Below are 20,996 nucleotides of genomic sequence, written 5' to 3'. Positions count from 1 at the left end.
GTCTGGGGAAAGAAATCAAGAAGACCTCAGAAGATGGAAAGATTTCCCATGGTCATGGATCAGTAGAATTAACATAGTGAAAATGACCATCTTACCAAAGCAATCTATGGATTCAATGCATCTCCATAAAAATTCCAATCAAGTCTTCACAGTGACAGAAAGAGCAATTCTCAACTTCATAGGGAGAAACAAACCACCTAGGATAGTGAAAACAATCCTCAACAGTAAAAGAACTTCTATAGGAGTTACCTCCCTGATCTCAGGCTGTACTACAAAGCATTAGTGATAAAAAAACAAACAACCAGACAATCAAAACCCTGCATGGCCTTGGTACAAAGACAGAGAAGTTGATCAGTGGAACAGAACTGAAGATGGAGAAATAAACCCACACACCTATGGTTACCTGATTTTTGACAAAGAATTCAAAGCCATTCAGTGGGTGAAAAAAAGCCTTTTCCACAAATAGTGTTGGTGTCCTGGGGGTCTGTATGTAGAAGAATGCTAATTGATCCATTTTTATCTCCTTGTACAAAGTTTAAGTCCTCTATATAAAATGAGGTACACTGAATCTAATAGAAAAAAGTGTGGGAAATAGTCTTGAACACATTGGCCCCTGGGGAAATTTCCTGAACAGAACACCAATGACTCAGGCTCAAAGATCAGCAATTGGCAAATGGGTCCTCAAGAAACTGAAATGCTTCTGTAAGGCAAAGACACTGACAGTAGGACAAAATGACAACCTATAGATGGGAAAAAGGTCCTTACCAACCCTACATCTGATAGAAGGCTAATATCTAAAATATGCAAAGATCTCAGGAAGTCAGACTCAAAAAAAAAATAAAACCAATGGAAAAAATGGGGCACAGAGTTAAATAAAGAATTCAAAACAAAGGAATCTCGAATAGTTGAGAGGCACCTAAAAAATGTTCAACATCATTACTCATCAGGGAAATGCAAATCAAAACAACCCTGACATTCTTCATTATACCAATAAGAATGTGTAAGACAAGAAACTGAGGCAAGAACAGATGCTGGTGAGGATGTGGAGATAGAGGAACACTCCTCTATTGCTGGCGGAATCCCTGAAGAACCAGCTCTATCACTCCTGGGCTTATATCCAAAAGATGCTCCATTATTCCACAAAGACACTTGCTCAACTATGTTCATAATAGCCTTTTTTAATAATAATCAAAAGCTGGAAACAACCCAGATGTCTGTCAACAGAAGAATGGATACAGAAAATGTGTTACATTTGCACAATGGAATTCTACTCAGCAATTGAAAATGAGGACTTCATGAATTTGTCAGGCAATTTTTCTAGTATTGGCTTTGTTACTTAAATGTGTTTGGGGGAAGTGCAACCAACAGCAAACTTGTTATATCCTCTTCCCAGGCATGTGGAATTTGTACTCCACTAACTTTCAGAAAGTGCTATAAAGTTGCACCCACGAAGCAGTGAGGCTGGGATTTACTGTGATCACTCAGTGTACTTAAAGTGCAGCAGCCATGAGAGCAGTGGCAGTTGTTGTAAAGTGTTAAGTTTGAAATTATCATCATCAACCCTGCCCCCACGCACCCAGTCTGTCACAGCAATCTTACAGATTGCCTCAGGCTTTCCCTTCAAGAATTTCCCTTTGAGAATGACTGAGTTTTCCACTGGCTTGCTGCCCTGGCCACAAACTTGATTCTGAGTTCCCTGGTTCTGCACAGTAAAAGGGTCCTTTGAGTAGGTTTCAGGATTCTTGGAAGATTGACTGGAGGACCTTTGATGGGCTCAGGCACATCCTGGCACCCAGCCCACACCTAAAGTGCCCCTCCTCCAAACCACACCTCCCTTTTCAGACTCCCACAGCAGTGGATGTATTCCCCCTTCTCCAAACTTCCAATCTGTCAGAAATTCTTCCTCTTAGGATATTGGTGTGTGGTATAGTCTTTCTGTCCTTAAATAATGCTTGTGGCCTCAGGGAACAATCTTGGTCCTAGTGTTGGATATTGTACCCCAGGTTTTTTTCAGTAGGGTGGGATGTGAGATTTATCCCACCTGTAAAGACATCTACAGTTTTAGTTCATAATAAATAATGAAAAAAGAACATTGAAGATTTCTACTTAAAACTGCATCCTCTCCATTTTGAAAAAAAATATTCTTTAACTCTCTTCCCCTTTAATTAAAAAAACATTTTTTAATGTGTATGGGTGCTTTTCCTGTATGTCTGTGTGTCCCACGTGCTTGCCTGGTTTCCACAGAGGACAGAAGAAGGTGTTGAATCCCCTGGAAGCAGATATAAACAATTTTGAGCCACCATGTGGGTGCTGGGAATGAACCAAGTGTCTCTCTAGAAGGGCAGCAAGTGCCCTCCTCTGCTGAGCCATGATTCCACCCCCATTTTTGTTTAGGAATAAAATAGTGAATTACATGATGCATAGAGTTCCCAATTATTGCTAGATCAAGAGCCTAGTGGCAGCCCTAGGATCTCAGGCCAAGCTCCTCCAGACTGGACAGCCTACCTGCTGTGATGATTGGAAACACTGTTCTGGGAGGTAGGGGACAAGCTGAAGAGGAGGGCGATCTAATCACGTCTCCCTTGAATCCTAGGGCCGTACTCAATGCCATCAGGGTCACACCTACACAATCCTCCTCCACACCTCTCCAGCATCCTTACACAGAATGATGAGCAGACTTTCTTGAGGCAGAGTAGCAGCTGTGATCCGTCTGCTCCCTCTGCCTCTGAGTCATTGTCAGGTATTCCTCACAGTAAGTCAGAGCACCTGTTGTGGTGGAAAACGTACAAAAGTAAAGATTTCCTTTGCTCTTCAGACATTTCTATGGGCTAAAAATGGCAACCTGGTCCTCAGAGCAGTGGCCAAGGTCCATAAAGCAACTGAATTCAGTGAAAGTCACTATATCTGCTGTCAGCCAACCAGGCTCTGTCAAAGCAGCACAACTTTTCTAACCTTTGACCTCCTCTGACTAAAACCCAAAGAGAAATGTCATGAATAATATTATTGTGTCTTAGATAGGCCAGGCAATTCTGAGGTCCTAGGGTCTAGATGGCCACCAGAGGCCCTAAGAGAGCCCATGAGTAAGCAATAATGTATAAAATGGTGAAATTCTCAAATGGTGCCTCTTTCATCTCCTGCCAGTGCGGCCGCTGGTGGTGAGCAAGTCCAAACAGTTAAAAGCCAGAGTAGGAAGTGGTGTTTTGATTGACACATTAAAATTAGTGATATGCTCTTTATTCATTGTGATGACTATTTTCCAAATCCCTTTGAAAGACCCCCAGAGCGGGGAGACCCTCACTCTAGTCTCGGGATGACGCGACCCCTACCAAGAACTCATGTAAGACAGTCCTTGCTGTTATTTACACGAGGTTTATTGATAGGAACCAGTGCACTGGGATCAAGACTCATATCTGACGCAGGGGCAGAGGAGTTCGACTACCAGTAGCTAAGAGAAGGGGAATTTAAAGGAAGAAACCACAACCCAACGGGTAGGGAGAGCGTCATTGGAAAATGTTGAGAACACCAGTGAAAAATCACAAGGAGGAACTTCCTGTTTCCCAAGAATGTTCTCTAAGATTTTAATCTAACTTTATGGTCAGCCAGTTCCTGGAAGAGAGCTGTCGAACTGGCTGGTGTAATTGCAGTTCCAGGGCCTGACCAGTTTCTTTCTTCTGCTCTAAACTTTTGTCTAGGGAGGCAACCTTAAAACTTCTAACTTTCACCTTGGGCTGGCTTTAGACATAGTGTACATTACCCTGAGCAGCATTCATCCTACTGTGCCTTTGAACAACAGATCTGATACCAAGTTATCTCTACTCCTCCAGCCCCTGGTAAGACATATGTTTACTTGCTTGAGTGTTGTAACACTGTTTACAGTAGTCAGCGCATGGAACACACTAATGGGTTTCTCTGGTGATGTTTCGCTGGGACACATTCATAATTTCACCACTGAGAATGAAGCTGACTGAAGCTGGACAAACTTGTTTTTAATGGATAACTTTTGTAAGTTGAGGAAGTTACTTGCACTTCTATTTTTCACATAATCTTGCGGTGTTTATTGAGATATTTCTAGTTTCCCCTCTCTTCTGATTTTATTAGTATGTCTAATGACATCGGTGTTTATTTCTAGTGTTCCTATAATTCATGGCGCTTTTCACAGATCTACACCAGACTTTAGTTGTTTGCATTTCATTGGGATCTTCACTCCCTCTACTATTGAACTTTCACTATGCACCCAGAGTTCAGTCAGCAGAAGAGACCCTGGCAGAAGCTCTGTTTCCATCCTCACAAGACTTCTTCCTATCAACATTCTTTGTAGACCAGGGCCTCCTCTAAAAAGATGGTTGGAAGCCTTCTAGGAATTTATAGGCAATTGTTAAGCAGGTTTTGTGGTGAATTTATTTTATTTTCCTTAAGAAATTCTTAAAATTGTCATTGGAATATTCATATGTTACAGGTAAAATGCTCCAAGGAAAGCTTCTCAAAACTGTCAGTCCCAAGTCTCCTGCTAATCTTCACTGCTGCTATGCAGTGATCATGGTCCTCACTGTAGCTGTAGTTGCTCTTTCTGTTGCTTTGTCAGGTGAGTGACTCACTCTCCAAATCCTGCATCCCTCTGTCCACATCCACATTGTCAGTTATACTCACTGAGCACTGTGAGCTAGGCATTGTGGGAAGGGGTCCAGAGAAAACACACAGGAAGTTCCCGTTCCCTGGGAACTTAGGTTCCAGCAGGAAGATGCAGTGAAGGAACAGCACAGGCTGTGGTGTGCACAGGAGGCCAGGCTCAGCATCCCTGGGAAGCTGACATCCAGCAGGCTCTAAACAGTGATGGAGGGGACATGGTACACCTGGGGGAACTGTCCAAGGCAGAGAATCACAAAAGGAAATCTCAAACAGTGAGGACAGAGAAGAGTAATATGGCCAGAAAGGTACAGTGCCTCCCACCATGACCCATGGGTTTAGTTATCAGGCTCAATTGCATTTTGAAAGTATTAAATGGAAAGTTTCTGAAGTAATAAATTTGTAGGGTTTTAGTACTACACTGTTCAGAATACTGTAATTAAAATCTTGCACTGTCCTCTCAAGTATGTGAATGATTCTTTAGTGCAATGTGTCCATAATGTATACACTACCTATGCAAAAGTCCTCACTGCTATCCCAAATATTAGGCTGTCTGTCAATAGCTGTTCATACAGAGTACCTGCTGCTGTAGCCATCCCTACTGTAGTAAACAGTCATCCAAAGCTCAGAAAGTGAGGCTGTTGTAGAAATGCACTTCCTGGGAGCCCTACTGTCAGTGAGCACCTGAGGGAGGATGGGACACAGGGCCAAGGTGGGAGACTTTAGATAAAGGCCCATCATGCTCAGGAGAGGATTCCTATAGATCAGTTAGGAAAACTACAATCAAATTCACACCTGACAGCAGAGCTCAGGAGGGTATTCCATAAAGAGAGACCACATGCTTGTTATAATTCATTGTATTGTCTAAATTTTAGTAAAAAAGACAGCACAGATCTCAACCATAAATACCTATGCTACTTGCCTGAGAAACTGGATTGGATATGGAAATAAATGTTTTTATTTTAATGAAACGCCAAGTAACTGGACATTGAGCCACACCCTCTGTAAGGAACAAGAGGCCAAGCTAGCACGATTTGACAACGAGGATGAGCTGGTAAGAAGTGGGCAGGGATTGGTTTGTCAGTTTGTTCTGTTGCATATTGCTCTCCCTTGAGATAGAGAGGTTACCATTGAAGCATGAGGAAGGATCCCATCCCACGCACATGGAGACACGGAACACGTGTGAGTGCGTGCCATTTGCTGATGCTTGACTCCTGACTGGAGCCCTGAGACATCCAGGAAACATTCTCTCACACAGTGCTCACAGTCAGCTGGAAGGTCAGATCTGCCATTTTACTGGGATACCGCATGGTCATGGGTGTTTTCCTTTAAGCTGACCCATGTTGTATACAGGAGACAACTGTTAATAACTGCAGTGGAAGGTTAACCCAGAATTCTCCTGGCCACACAGGAACATGTTGTTACATTGGGTACTTTAGTTCCAATGAGGTTCTTTAGTATTACAGATGTCAAGTGGATCCACTGACCACTGGTGACTAGTACAGCTCCAAATCTGTGCCCCTCAGTTACTCCCTCCTGTTATCTCTAGAGGAAGCTGTGGAGTGGAGAGATTCCAGGATCATCTGAAACAGAGACACATGCATTCTCGGCTTTTTGTGTTTTATGACAGAATTTCCTAAAGAGATACAAAGGGAGTTCAGGTTACTTGATTGGCCTGCACAGAGAGTCATCAGCGCACCCTTGGAAGTGGACAGACAACACTGCATATAACAACTTGTATGTTTCACAATGTTTTTCTTCTACTGTGTTCATGTGTTGTGGTGTGTGTGTGTGTGTGTGTGTGTGTGTGTGTGTGTGTGTGTGTGTTGTGGCTATAAGATGATCATGTACTGGGAAGGAAGAAAAAAATGGAGACCGGCTGGGAGTGTGCCCTGGATATAGGTTGTGTGCCTCATGCAATGGCCAATCTCTAGGAAACTCCACCTCCTGAAAATTTTAAATCAATTGGATCCTCTCCCTCTTGTTAGCCATCTCCTTGACATATTTAGAGATTGTTATTTCACTCCAAATATTTATCACTGCCATGGCATCAAGGGTAGATACTGCCACACCTCTTGAAAATCTTTAGTTGATGATAACTTCCATGGTGTGATGTACCTAGGCCTGCTCTTGGCCATCAAGGGCTCTAAAACCCTAGGAAGCTGCTTCAGAACTGCAAATCTGAGAATTATCAGTCCTCTGTTTGCATGGTTTTACCTGGTCACAGAAGTAGAGACTCCAGGAACCTTGAGAATCTCCCTAAGTTCTTGTCATCAAAGAGCACTGGAGACAGTTCTTGACTGTGAGCACAGCCATTTTGAACAGACCCATTTCACTGGAATAGTAAAACACAGAACCAGCCACCATAAGATCTTTCAGCACTTTACTAAGTGGTGCATTTTCTTCCACTTTTATGCATCTGTAAAATAGTTTGAGAGAAAACTGAAAATCACCCTTGTGAAGCCATATACTGCTGCTGTTCACATGAACGTGGCAGTGAACATTGTACACACTTTACAGGGGTCAACAAGGATGAGTGACAGAGGTGTCCTGATCAAGTCAAACCCTGATGATGTATAAATTCCTAGGTGCAAAACTAGTGCATGGGAGTCTCGTGGACTGTACTTCTAATCCATACTATAAATAAGTGGAGAAGATGAGAGAGATATGATTTTTAGGAGTGAATGTAATGGCAGACTCTGCAGAAATATTTTTTCTTTCTTTTTGCTTTAGGCTTCCCATCTGAGGAGTTGAAAAACATGGTTTCCTGAGTGACAATGGGATCAGCAGTAGCAGAGACTACATAAAGAGGAATTTGATTTGTAGCAAGCTCAACAGCTACACCTCACAGTGCCAGTAGTTTCTCTGGGTAGAGAGTTTGTCCTAGCAATCATGAGGAACACGGAACATGGTATCTACAGTTCCTGCATCATTAACAATGTGCTAAATCATCATCAGTTCATAATGTGTGGTGACGTCTAAGATGACAACTGAGGACTATTTTGCTTGGGAGATCATGAATTGTTCTATATTAAGTAGGTATTCAGGTATGAGCTGGCTCTCACATCTTAACATAAAGTAAATCACGTCAGTATTAGTTTCCTCTACTTTCTTTTTTTCTTTTTTAAATTTATTTATTTATTTATATTCCAAATGTTGTCCCCTCCTGGTTCTCCCTTCCAGAGTTCTTTACTCCACAACCCCTCTTCTTTACTTTTGAGGGTCCTCCAACCCCAATCTTCAACCCATCCCACTCTGAGTAATCCCCCTCTCTTGGACTTTAAGCCTCTACACCATTAGGTGCATCCTCTCCTATTAGGGCCAACAAGGCCTCTGCTACATACGACCTGGAGGCTATGGACCAGCTAATGTATCTTCTTTGGTGACTTAATCACTGAGAGCTCCTAGGGGGTCCAGGTTAGTTGACGTTGTTAGTCTTCCTATGGAGTTGCCATCCCTTTCAGTTCCTTTAATGCTGCTTCTAACCCTTCCATAGGTGTCCCCGACTTCAGTCCAATGGTTCCCTTTAAGTATCTGTCTCATATAGCTGCTGGTAGAGCCTATCAGAGGGTACATTGGTCTGGCTGGTATAAAATCGAGCAATACTCTAGGGTGGGGATTGAGGGTGGTTACTGAAAAGATAGAAAAAAGATAAAAGTAACAGATAATGGGAGGGCTTATCGGTCAATAGCACGCCATCCTTGAGTGTATGTCTCACAGCCTTTTTATAATATAATACCATGTGAAAGAAAGTCACAAGCCAACAGAAACAATTTTATTGAAATATATATCAGACATTAGTTTTCACCAAAAACCTTAAAATCTTGTTATTTTTCTTTTTTACCAAGGTTAATAGAATCTTTAGCTCTTAGTGTTGAGCATAACAAGTTGGGACAGTGACTGGATGGCTTTTCCTTCAGTCTCCGCTCTATTTTTGTCCCTGCATTTGTTTTTAGGCAGGAACAGTTTTAAAGGTGATTACCTCTACTTTTATGACTAGCTATGAAGTATTTTTTCCCATTAGTATTTTTGAATGACTGGGGTCTTAAAAAAATGAAGGGCAAATAACACTGTGAAATGATTCTGTCATGACAAAAAGATGATTATTGTTCTGTGGTCTTCTAATACTTTTAGAATCATCAATATTCTTTTATAATATTCAATGACCAACATGAAGGGAGACTTAGACAGGTCTAAAACCAATATTAGTATTATTAATTTAATTAATAAGGAATATTTGTCAAAATACTTTTAGATTTACTTCTCAGTTTTCCCTTTTTAATTAAAGTATGCTAAGAATTTGTTATAAACGAGTCTTTTTACTTTCTTACTTAATTCTTTGAGAATTTCTGCACCCTGGCATCCCAGTTGGGTGTAGGCAATGACCTTTTAGCCTCTTATCAAGAACCTGGTAACACGGCTCCCACTGAGAAGTCACTGGGATGTCTGCCAGTCTCTCAAATCTATGGTCAGGCCTGTGCTTCTTGAGCATGCAAATCCCTGGTGGCAAAATGCTTCAGGAACAGTCACTAGCACCACTGCCTCCTTTTTCCTATCATGGGGAATTCAACGTCACATCAGACAGATTTCCAGATCAAGAGGACACTCCAAAGGAGGGCCTAGATTTCTGGAGTGAGATGTGCAGAGAAATGTCACGAGGAGACAGCATTGACTGTTTATGAATGTTGCTCCCATAAACACACTTATTGAATGTGTACCTTATGGCAAAAATCCTTTAGAAGGTGAAGTAAAAGTTAAAAAAGGAGGAAACTGTGGCGAAATGGCATGAGGCGACTGCTCCCAGCTTGCTAGCTGCTGGCCATGAAGGATTTGTGTTCATCTCAGCACACTAAGATAAAGGGCAGGCAGACTGTCTCAAGCAGAGAATCCTGGTGCTGTGTGAAGAAAGCTGCAAACCTGAGGAAGTGGCCTTCCCGTTCCTTTTCTCATGAGAAATAACTTTGTTTATGGTTTAATTAGGCATCACACCAAAGAGTTGAACTGCAGACAGGTTTCTCAGTCTGCAAGGACTTTCAGGTCTCCTTGAACCAAGACAAGCTATGGCTAAGTAAACAGCACCTGGTGGGAATGAGAAACCATGGGAAATCTTTATTCTGCTTTCTGTATAAAAGATGCTGGAATATTCAATAAACTATGCATTGGCCTTCTGTGCATCCCCTGTATCCTGTTAATGTGACTCTACCCTTGGGACAGCAACACACTAGACTTTCATAAGTACCCCTTAAGTACTGGCCACTGAATAAGGAATGAAAATTTGCAAGTCAGCTGGAACTTTGGTGAGTAAACCTTGATACAATGGAGTAACTCGATGCTTCAAAACTCATTGCTCAAGGCACTTCCCAAAAATACTCTCCATTACAGGGAAAAATGATAAGCTCTCTATGCTTAATATTTCTTTTCTGCAGCATGTGTATAGGTGCATGAGTATGTATGCAAACATGTATGAATATATGTGGAGTTGCTTGTGACTGAAAGTGTGGCCTGGCTAGAGAGATTGTGTGTGTATGAATGTTTGAAAGTGCAAGTGACTGTGCATATTTGTCTGTATAAAGCATCTTAATTCTTTTCCTTCTTTAAGGACCACCAGCAATCGATCTGTTCACTTAATTCCTAGCTGCTAAGCAGCATGTGTTAATTTCCAGGTATTAGTGCTCCTTAACGTACAAGTAATAAAACATTAAGAAAGAATTAAGTTCTTAGCACAGAATAGTAAGAAAGAGTTAAGTTCACTGAGATGTATAACATTTATTCATGCAGAGTTAAAGAGAAAAGAAGCCAATTTTTAAACCATAGAATGGGCAAGAAAGTTTTTAAGACTCTTTTAGAAGTTATCAGTAAGCGCTCATTATAGATTTTGGGAATTTACAAAGGATAAAAAGGAATGTAAAAAGGGCTGTTCAGTAAGGAGAGAAAATTTCTCTATAGTTTGAGTTAATTTGGTCCTCCATTTCGGTAGTATTTTAGGCTATGAGACATATACGTGCAGAGGGTTGGTGATCACAAAGCAACCTTCTTATACCTGTTTTTTAACCGTCCTATAATCAGCCTTACTTGTACTGGGAGGACCGGTGAGAAAATGTAGATAAGGGAGCTCATAAAAAGGAATATGAGGAAGGTACAATAAATTCAGCAACCAGGAAGAAGGTTGAGATGAGTCAGCAAGGAGAGAGAAGTGGAGTTTCAGAGAGGAAAACCCTGTCTGAGAAACTTTGTGGAATGAGAGAGAGGATGAAAGGAAGCTGTTCCAGAGGTGACACAGAGGCCTGCAGCTGGGATGGTGGCCACAAGCTGCAGGGGTGGTCTCCATCAGGCTCTGTCACTGTGCGGTCACTGCCTGAGCCCTCACTGAGCCCCCAGGGGACTGCAGCAGGGAGAAGCTGGGGGAGAAATGGTGTGCCCTGGTAAAGGAGCAGCCCAGCAAACAGGACAGCATTGCAGATTTACAGCTCTGGTGTGGGTAAGTAGTTAATATTCCTTGTTTTCATGCAGATGGCCTCAAATTTAAAGTATAAACTAATACATATTAAACAAGTTAAATATAAATTGTATTCACTGAATATAGTTTGTGTGCAATAATAAAGTTAGTATATATTATATAGTCAATTTAAGCCATGTGCATTGAATATTAATCCTTTACTTTAAATACAGATTATATGCATTTAATAAAGATTGTAACACTGAATGTAAGCTGTATATGTGTGTATACATTATATGCAGTGAATAAAAATTATATGCATTCAATGTTAGTGATATACTTTAAATGAAATTCGTATATGTTAAGTATGAATTAAGTATAAGTTATAATCATATCTGCGCATGTCTACAAAGACAGGGAAGTCTGAAAAAAGCCTATAGAGCTCTAAAAAATGTATCCCCCACATGCTGTTGTTATTTCAAAGTTCAGAATTTGAACATTGATTAATGGAGTTCTGATGAGTTAATGGCACATTGGCAAATTATAATTACAAGTTCAAGATTTTAACTTCTCTTTGGTTCTTTTCCAATGATAAATTTAAAGATGCTCCTTACTATGCTAAAAACATCTCTGTTCAATCTGTGTATTTATAGGTGTATAAGGGACCTGTTAGCTAAACAGGAACAGCCTTATAGAAAAAGGGGATGGGGATGGGATAGGGGCTTATGGGCAGGAAACCAGGAAAGGGAATAATATTTGGAATGTAAATAAAAATATCCAATAAAAAAAAGAAAAAAGTAGCATGCAAATTCAACGAGAAAATATCTGCTGTCAAAAAAATACGTAGGACAGTACACTAAAGAGAAATAATGACCAGTATAATTTTATTATGACATTTATGTATGATTCTGCAAGGTTTTGTGTGCATTCATGTGACATATCTCAATCTACTATAAAAATCTAAATGGGAAAAAGAAAAGAAAAGGGATTTTTTTCTTGGTCTTGGGATTTCTTACACTTTACAATTTGTTAGACATTTTTAATTTCTCTTCATATTCTGTACTTGTCTTAGCAGACTTTCACCTGGCTTAGACTCCATCTGGTGATCAGCTTTAAAATTTATCAAAGTTACATTTTGATAAATGCCCCATTGCCCCACCTTTGACTAGCATTTAAGCCTTCCCGTGATGCTTTGCTGTGTCCTAATGTCAGCAAGAAGCAGATACAGAAGACAGATTCCATTATTCTACTCTGTGGGCTGAAATGCTGTGACAAAAGTGAACGCCCCAACCCCAGGGCTTACATTCTAAAGACAAACGCTTGTCTCTGGTAAAATGTAAAGACTTCTGTATCCTTGGTTCATCTGTTGATGTTTGGCAAATGAATGTTTCTCTGTCTTGAAACAATATAGGGTGTTCATTTAAAAATATAATACTGTAGATGGAGCCTATAAAAATTCTATGGAAAGTACTCCCACAAGGAATGATGAATTCCCCTACTCTATGTCAGGCTTATGTGGATAAGGCTTTGAACCCTATTAGTCAGTGCTATCCTCATTTATATATGTCCCATCACATGGATGATGCTCTTGTTGTAGGACCTAGTCTGGTAGAGTCAGAAATTTTTTTGCAAATTTTATCAGAACTTTTTAAGCCATGTGGCTTGATAATAACTCCTGAAAAGATTGAAAAGGAACAGCTTGTTAACTATTTAGGATACACCGTAGCTGGATAGTATGTGCATCCATTGAAAATAAAGTTAAAAACAGATTGTTTTAAAACTGAAAGATGTTCAAAAATTATTGGGCGATATCAATTGGTTAAGTCTGTCTTTAGATACTCCTACTTGTCTGCTACATAATTCCTTAAGAACATTACAGGGAGATCCTGCTCTTGAAAGTAAAAGGGAATTAAGGTCAGAAGCAAAACTAGGGTTACGGATAGTTGAAAATAGTATTGGGAAGAGTTTTCTTTTCTTTTCTTTTCTCTTCTTTTTGAGCTGTTTCCTTATTGATGTTACTATTGATTTGCTTTTATTAAACACTTTTCAGTGCCCAACTGGAATATTGGCTCAAAAAGATTATCCTGGAGAATAGACTTATAGTAGGCGTTCTCTTTCTAAAACTGTAACTACTTTTGGAGATATGCTATCCTTATTGACACAGAGGGGTCTTTAAAGACGTGTACAAATAAGTGGGGATGATTGTTCTTCTGTTATATTTCCTTTAACCAAAAATAAATCAGAATTACTGTGCACTATGAGTAAATCACTGCAGAGAGCTTTAATAAATTTCATAGGTCAATTTAAGTATCATTTGCCAAAAAGTAAACTATGGAACTTCTTAAAGAAAAAAAGAATTTGTGATAAATGATGTGAGAGTTCAAGAATCATTATAAGATGCTTTAAAAATTTTTACAGGTGTGTTAAAAACTAACAGTGCTTTTTGGACTCTTTCTGATTATCAACTTTTTCTGACTAAATATACTCTGTTCAGCAAAATGAGGTTATGCTGTACTTAGAGCTGTTCAAATGTATCTACGAGATATTTAGTGGTAGATGCAGCATACGCTGTAGAGATTATAAAACAAATTTATACTTTAGTTATTTCTAATTATAAACATCCTTTAAGAACTTTTTTTCTGCAGTTACAAAATGAATTAGGAAATCATAATGGCAATAACAAGCCAGTTTAGTCAGTCAGCAGAAACTCAAGTGAAGGAATGAGGATTGAAAAAGAAAAGAAATAAAACAAAACAAAAAAAAACAATTTAGACGAAATTATAACATGACTCCAGCCAGTACTGAGGATGAAACAGCTTTATTCATTTGCAGTCTTCTTTTATATCATTCTCAATACATCAAAAAACACAGTCTGTTCTTAGATCAAAGACAAAGTAATCAAGGGAAGTAGTAAACAAGGAGATCACCCAGGACAATAGTCAATCACAGTAGTAAACAAAAGGATCCCACAAGGTAATAAGTGAAGTAGTAAGCCAAGAGATCATACAAGGTAAGAATTAAACAAAGTAAATAAAGCCCCATTGTCACTGTTTCTAATATTCTTATCTGAGCCTACTTCCTTGTCTGAGCCCAGTGACAAATGTCAAATTCCTAGAAGTGGTACCAAAAGCTCTCAAGATGGCAGGACCTTTGTTACTCATATTAGATCTCATACTAAATTGCCTGGGTTCATTTCTAAAGGAAATGAATGAGTAGATCACTTGGTTACTTTTGTCCCTGCAGAGCATAAAGCTTTATATACTAATGCTAACACAGTACATATAGAATATCAAATTCCTTATAAACAAGCTAAGGCTATCATTTCCCATTGTCCAATATGTTAACCAATGCAAATTCTTTTGGTTTCACAAGGAGTTAGTCCTCAGGGAATGCAGGTGAATGACATTTGGCAAGTGGATGTCATTCACATACCTAGATTTGGAAGATATTTTTATGTGCATGTATCTATTGACACATTTTCTAAATTTATTTGGGGTACACCACTTCCTGGAGAACTGCTGATCATGTAATTCAGCACTTAACTCAAACTTTTGCTATCACGGGAGTTCCTCTGATAATTAAATAGATGATGGTCCAGCCTATACATCTTTCATTTGTAAACAATTTTGTATGTATTTTGAAATTAAATGATAAGATAAGCAACAGTGGAAAAAACTCATTTTACTTTAAAAAAACAAATTTAAAAAATTGAAGAGGAGGAAAATAGGTGAAGCTTTTATGTTTCTTTATAAGCAAGGGCAAGCTTCACTGAGATCAGTTATTCATCAAGCTGTATTCACAATTAATTACCTTAGTTTCTGTCAAGGGGATATACTTAGTAGGACAGAAAAACATTTTGATTCCAAATCAACCGCCAAAAATCTTCATCCACAAAAAGTCTGAGTTAAGATAGCTGCTGATACAGTATGGTAGAGAGGGATGTTGTTAGTTCAAGTCGCTGTTGTATTGTTTCAGGATGGACAACAACAACTCTAGATGCTAGGAAGATGGATTCAGAGACGCTGTGAGGCCAAGGATGAAAGCAGCAGTGAGACACAGATATGATGGTCCTCCTGATGAAGAGCTCTCCTTTCAAACTGTGACTCATGTACTGGGACTCCTCAGTCTTGCTACTAATTATATTTTTAAAACATATAAGAAATATAATAGTTCTGCTTGTATATGTTTTCCTTAGTGACCATTGGAGAATTTGAAGTTTTCATATCAATAAATTACATGTGTTAACTCTCAGTTATACTCTTGAATTAATAATAGCATATGGTTTAATTTTACTTCATATCCAGTAATACTTGTAAAACAATCATGTATTTACCTGTATATATGTGCAGGTTTTGGGGACTACTCATTGTGTTTTATAAAAAGATAAGGAGAGACGAAATATGTTTCATGAATGTGTAGTTAGGTGTGGGGGAAAGCAGTGCCTCTGTGGTTTCATGCTGAGGAATCCCTTACCCCTGAGGGACAAGACATAGGAAGGTATAGTTTAGAATTTATTCAGGGCATGGAGAAGGAAGTTGAGAAGGTAGTAGAGACAAAGAAAGTCAGAGAAAAAGAGAGAGGGTAGGGCTGGCCACGAACACTTGGAGACATAGGGGGAGGAGAGTGGGGGTAGAGAGGGAACAGGAGCAAGGAGACAGAGAAGGAGCAAGAGAGGGAGGAAGGGGGGGCAAGCACCCCCTTTCATAGTGAGTCAGGCACACCTGGCTGTTGCCAGGGAGCTAAGGTGTGACGCCTAGACAAGATGCTAACATTCTCCCATTTTAGTTTAATTTAAACAGAAAAAAAAATGGAAGGAGGTGATTGTGGAGCAGTAATAAGGTAGTCATGATCTTTAGTTACCTCTTGTTGGCTTTGGGGCAACATGTCTCTAGGAAACAGGAAAATGGGTATGGGAATGTGTTCCAGTCTTAGGAGAGTTGGATGTTTCCGTGCTGTCGAGGTCTGTGGAACCTGTATGGGATGATGTCATTAGGCAGCAAGGTGGGTCCAGGTTAAGGCACAGCCTATCATTGGATGAGGAGGAATCATAGGTGGGGAAAAGTCTAGGATGGAGGCAGGAGGAGGGGAAGCAGAAAATCAAGATGGGGACAACAGAGCAGGATGATCCAGATCCTTCGGGTCTGCGTCGATTTTGTCTTGTCTAGGAGGGCAGTTTAAGTCTTTAATTGGCAGTGAATTTGTTGTGTGGATATATTGTGGATTGGGAATTTAACATGTGAATGTAATTGCTAAATTACAAGTTTCTGGAACTTTGATTTACCGGGCTAATGAGGACAGTGCGTGAACGACATGGCTGAGAGGCAGTTGGAGTGTGTGGAACTGGTTCCATGGCCTGTCCAGAGTGAGATGTGCTAGAGCCCACAGAACAAGGTGTGCGTGCGTGTGTGTGTGTGTGTGTGTGTGTGTGTGTGTGTGTGTGTGTGTGCTAGGTGTGTGCTAGGTGTGGTAATTACCACCTAGGGGACCACACGGAGAGGGTGGCTAAAAGGGAGACAGTCAGGAGAGGGTGGTTTGTGGACAGCGCGCTAGAGTAGCAGCTGGAGTGAGTGGATTCAGCGGGTGGGACCTGATAGCAAATAGACCATTTTCAATTTTTACTGCAACTTGTGGCTAGATCAGAAGGAATGGGTCCAGTAGAAATATCTGTTTTTGAGGGAAGATTGGAGCATCTGTGCTTTGCTTTATTGTCCTGTGGAGTTGTCCTGGATATAGTGAATTCCTGGACTGACACCATGCTGAAACACACACACACAGTCACACACACACACACACACACACACACACACACACACACACACACACACACTATAGGTAGAGAATACGTTTATGTGTGTGTGGGAGAAAAACTTTTTTCTTATGTGTACATTTAAAACCTTTCGGTCTTAGTGATTGTTGAGTCCCAATTTCAGGGCACTGGAGAGGAATCCCACTCTCTGGAATAGGTAGGTGTACTTTCCTGTATGGAGTCTATTTGGTCCATGAGAGGCAGATCTGAGTGGGTTTCCTGGAGCTTGTAAGTTTACCAAAGAGATTTGTTAGTAGTAAGATGAGCTTAGGGAAGACAAAAACCTTTTCTAGAGCAGAAGGAACAAGGAGGGCTTTTTCTGTATCGTTTATTGTGAAGTCTGTGAGAAATCTGACAGTCCTAGCTAGTTAATGAATTTATTAGTGAGTACATATAGTAGTGGATTAAATTAGGGACAAGGAGCTATGTCTGTTTTCTAGTTGTCAAGCTACAGTTACCTTAGTTGTCAATGAGTCAGTTATCTGGGGAAGAGTAAATTATAATCTAGGAGTCATGTATTAATTAAAAATGACAGAGTTCATGTAGAGTCCATTAACTAAATGTTTCTGGAAAATTATAAAAAAATGTTGTCTTTTACTCTGCCCTAGGTCTGGAACCATAGTGTCCCATGATATCTGGCATACATATTCATCTCAGTCAGCAAAGCATCTCACGTGCTCTGCTCAATCCCATATCACACTGCCAATGGTTTCTCTCTGAACCTGGCAACAATTTCTCTACCCATCTAGTTGCCACTCTGTCAGACATATACATGTCCACCTAGACATACAAAGCCCTGTACACATCCATCCCTTAAGAATATTCACAACAACCTGTAAATGTGCAGAGAGGAATTTTAACATCCACCTCCATGTTCTCTCTGCTGCTTCTCCTCCTTTCTAAAACTTTTCTCCTGCCAGTCGTTCTTTCTTGTCCAATGTCAGGCCTAGTTCTATCTCGTACCTGCCTTCACCTGTGTAATGACATCATTCTACACCTAAACAGTTCTGAGGTCCTTGTGGTGTCCATGGCAACTTGGGTGGAGTCAGTCTGGCCATGAAGCCCAGAAGATGAAAAACTTTTTCTCTGTGCAATAAATATGTTTTAAATGAGAAATGACTCACCCTGACTTAAGCAATATGAGCCATTTGACTCTCCGTATATCAAGTTTTGTCCACAGTATAGACCAAGCCTGAGCAGGGCAATGGTGGTGTTTTTCAGGGGTCATGGTATCACAATCCAGGCAGTCTCTTGTAGCTGTCCATGATCTTTGAGACCTGAGGGTTAAATATCAGCCTTTGGCATCTGTCTGTCATAACCTTATGTATTAATACATTAGTGGACTTCTGAGAAGATTGAGAGCAGTATTTCTTGCACATAATCTGAGTTAGACAAGTTGTGTTTGTTAAATTACTTGTTTGAGAATGTATATAGTAAAGACAGCGCACTGTAACTTGATATGGACAGGAATGGAAAGAAATGACAAAACTGACAGCCACTGGGTGAGCTGTGGGGTGGGAGAGAAAGCAGGTTTAGGCCTGGACCATGGACTGAGTGGGCAGGTATGCAGGCCCATTTCTCAGCCTGTGTCAGAGTGGCTCTGGCAGCTGGGCAGCTGATAGTGGCCTAAGGACCCAGCTGTGGGAATGCATGGAACACTGAATGGGGAAGCAGGAGATTGGCACACTCATGTGGTCATCTGGGGTACCACGTAAGACATACTAAGCCCTGTATGAATCCATCCCTTAAGACTGTTCATAACAAACTGTAAATGTGCTGAGAGGAATCTTAACATCTGCCTCCATGTTCTCTCTGCTGCTTTCTCTTCTTGCTCCAGTCTCCTCCTCCTCTCTAAAACTTTTTCTCCTGCTCATCTTCCTTCTTGTCCAATGACAGGCTCGTTCTATCTTGTACCTGCCTTCACCTGTATCATGACATTATCATACAGGATTATTTCAATCTTCTTGTATCTGTTGCAATTTTTTTTAGTTTATTCTAGGTCATTCACCTGCTGTTTTGAATCTTATTTGTTTTTTATCTAGAACAACATAGATCTTGGTTATCTTATTTTGTCCAAAACACTGGCCAGATTCATCTCATGACATTGAAACTATAATATATAGTTATGTCTTAACTCATATATATATATATATATATATATATATATGTTGTCTTAAGTTTATTTGTTAAAACAGCATAGGACACTGGTCATCAGCAAATAGTGTGTAGGTAGGTGTGTCACAGCAGTCCGTCTGTCTTCACTCTGGCAGGAGCCTTTTCTATGGGGCCTTCACAGGGGCTTGGGCACCTTTGGGAGCCTGAGCTTAAGCTGAAGCCTGGGCCTTAGCTGGAGCTTTGACCTCTGCCTTGGTTTGAACCTTGGGCTTTGGTTGGCAGAGCCTATGACCCCTGGTCATGTAGCTTTGAATCCTCTTCTCAAGATTGGGGAAAGTGATGAAAGCCAGACAGCTGAGTTTGTAGTCTGGGCCCTTTAGCATCTTGGTCTTGATGGCCTGCATCTTCTTCAAGCCTTTCTTGTGGTACTTCTTGGCAAAGTGCATTTTTCTCAGGTCAAACCCCTTAAGAGATTTGTATCTTTGTGACTGGGGTTTCTTGATGCCATTTCTGTGCCATTTAGGGGACTGGTTGTGTGTGGTTGTGTGTTCTTGAACTTGGCCATGTGTGCAAGGTAACCTGTGGCTCTCGTAGCACCTGGGACCGGAAGAAAAAGAGAAAGGCCCACTGTGCAGCACAGGCTTAAATTATATTCTTAACCATGAGAACCATCTAGAGATGTTCCCTGCTAGAGACTGTTAGGTTGGCATCAAAATCTGAACAGAGGCAAGCAGCCCTAAGTCAGTAGGTGACCTGAGCTGATTTAAAAAACAAAACAACAATAACAACAGCAAAAAAAGCCAAAAACCAAACAGGGAATCATTTTCAAAAATGGGCTACAGAGCTAAACAGAGAATTCGCAACTGAGTAATATAGAATTGCTAAGAAGCAACTAAAGAAATGTTCAACGTCCTTAGTCATCAGGGAAATGCAAGTCAAAACAACCTTGAGATTCCACCTCACAGCAGTCAGAATGGCTAAGATAAAAAACTCAGGTGACAGCAGAGTATGGTGAGGATGTGGAGAAAAGAAACACTCCTCCATTGTTGATGGGATTGCAAACTGGTACAACCACTTTGGAAATTAAGTTTTGAGGTTCCTCAGAAAATTTGACATAGTACTACCTGAAGACCCAGCTATACCACTCCTGAGCATATACCTAAAAGATGCTCCAACACATAAAAAGGACACATGCTCCACTATGTTCAAAGTAGCCTTATTTATAATAGCCAGAAGCTAGAAGGAACCCAGATGTCCTTCCACAGAGGAATGGATACAGAAATGTGGTATGTCTACACAATGGCGTGCCATTCAGCTATTAAAAAAATGACTACATAAAATTCTTAGGCAAGTGGATTGAATTTGAAAATATCATCCTGAGTTGGGTAACCCAATCACAAAAGAACACACATGGTATGCACTCACTGATAAGCAGATATTAGCCCAAAAGCTCGGAATAGCCAAGATACAATTCACAAACCACATGAAACTCAAGAGGAAGAAAGACCAAAGTGGGTATGCTTTAGATCTTCTTAGAAAGGGGAAGAGAAATACAGGAGGAAATGTGAGACAAAGTGTGGAGCAGAGTCTGAAAGGCCATCCAGAGACTGCCAGACCTGGATATGTATCCCATATACAGCCACCAAATCCAGACAATATTGTAGATGCCAAGAAGTGCATGCTGATAGGAACCTGATATAGCTGTCTCCTGAGAGTCTTTGCTAGAGCCTTACAAACACAGAGGTGAATGCTGGCAGCCAACCATTGAACTGAGAACAGGGTCCCTATTGGAGGAGTTATAGGATTCAAGGAGCTGAACTGGTTTGCCACCCCATAAGAACACAATATCACCTAACCAGACCCCCAGAACTTCCAGGGATGAAACCCCCATCCCAAGAGAACACAGGAATGGCTCCATCCATATATATAGCAGAGGATGGTTTTGTTGGGCATTGATGGGAGGAGAGGCTCTTGGTACCATCAAGGCTTGATGACCCAGTGTAGGGGAATATCAGG

At 40.5% G+C, this 20,996-nt stretch overlaps 1 protein-coding gene and 1 long non-coding RNA gene across 2 annotated transcripts; both read left to right on the top strand.

The window, feature by feature from the left end:
* Positions 1-4,458: 4,458 nt before the first annotated feature.
* LOC116903204 (C-type lectin domain family 2 member D-related protein-like) lies at positions 4,459-7,588 on the top strand. The gene is given in 4 exon segments (XM_032905581.1): positions 4,459-4,582; positions 5,499-5,677; positions 6,254-6,360; positions 7,357-7,588. Coding segments are annotated over 4 exon segments (534 nt in total). The 5' UTR covers positions 4,459-4,461; the 3' UTR covers positions 7,484-7,588.
* A 3,338-nt stretch (positions 7,589-10,926) lies between these two features.
* Positions 10,927-15,310, top strand: LOC116903206. The gene is made up of 2 exons (XR_004388259.1): positions 10,927-11,101; positions 15,035-15,310. It is a non-coding gene; the product is annotated as an uncharacterized LOC116903206 (long non-coding RNA).
* The last annotated feature ends 5,686 nt before the right edge of the window (positions 15,311-20,996 follow it).

This window comes from Rattus rattus, chromosome 6, assembly GCF_011064425.1.
Source record: "Rattus rattus isolate New Zealand chromosome 6, Rrattus_CSIRO_v1, whole genome shotgun sequence".
In the NCBI taxonomy this organism is placed as follows: Eukaryota; Metazoa; Chordata; class Mammalia; order Rodentia; family Muridae; genus Rattus; species Rattus rattus.
Note: the sequence above shows the minus strand (reverse complement) of the source record. Positions and strands in the feature narration are given on the sequence as shown.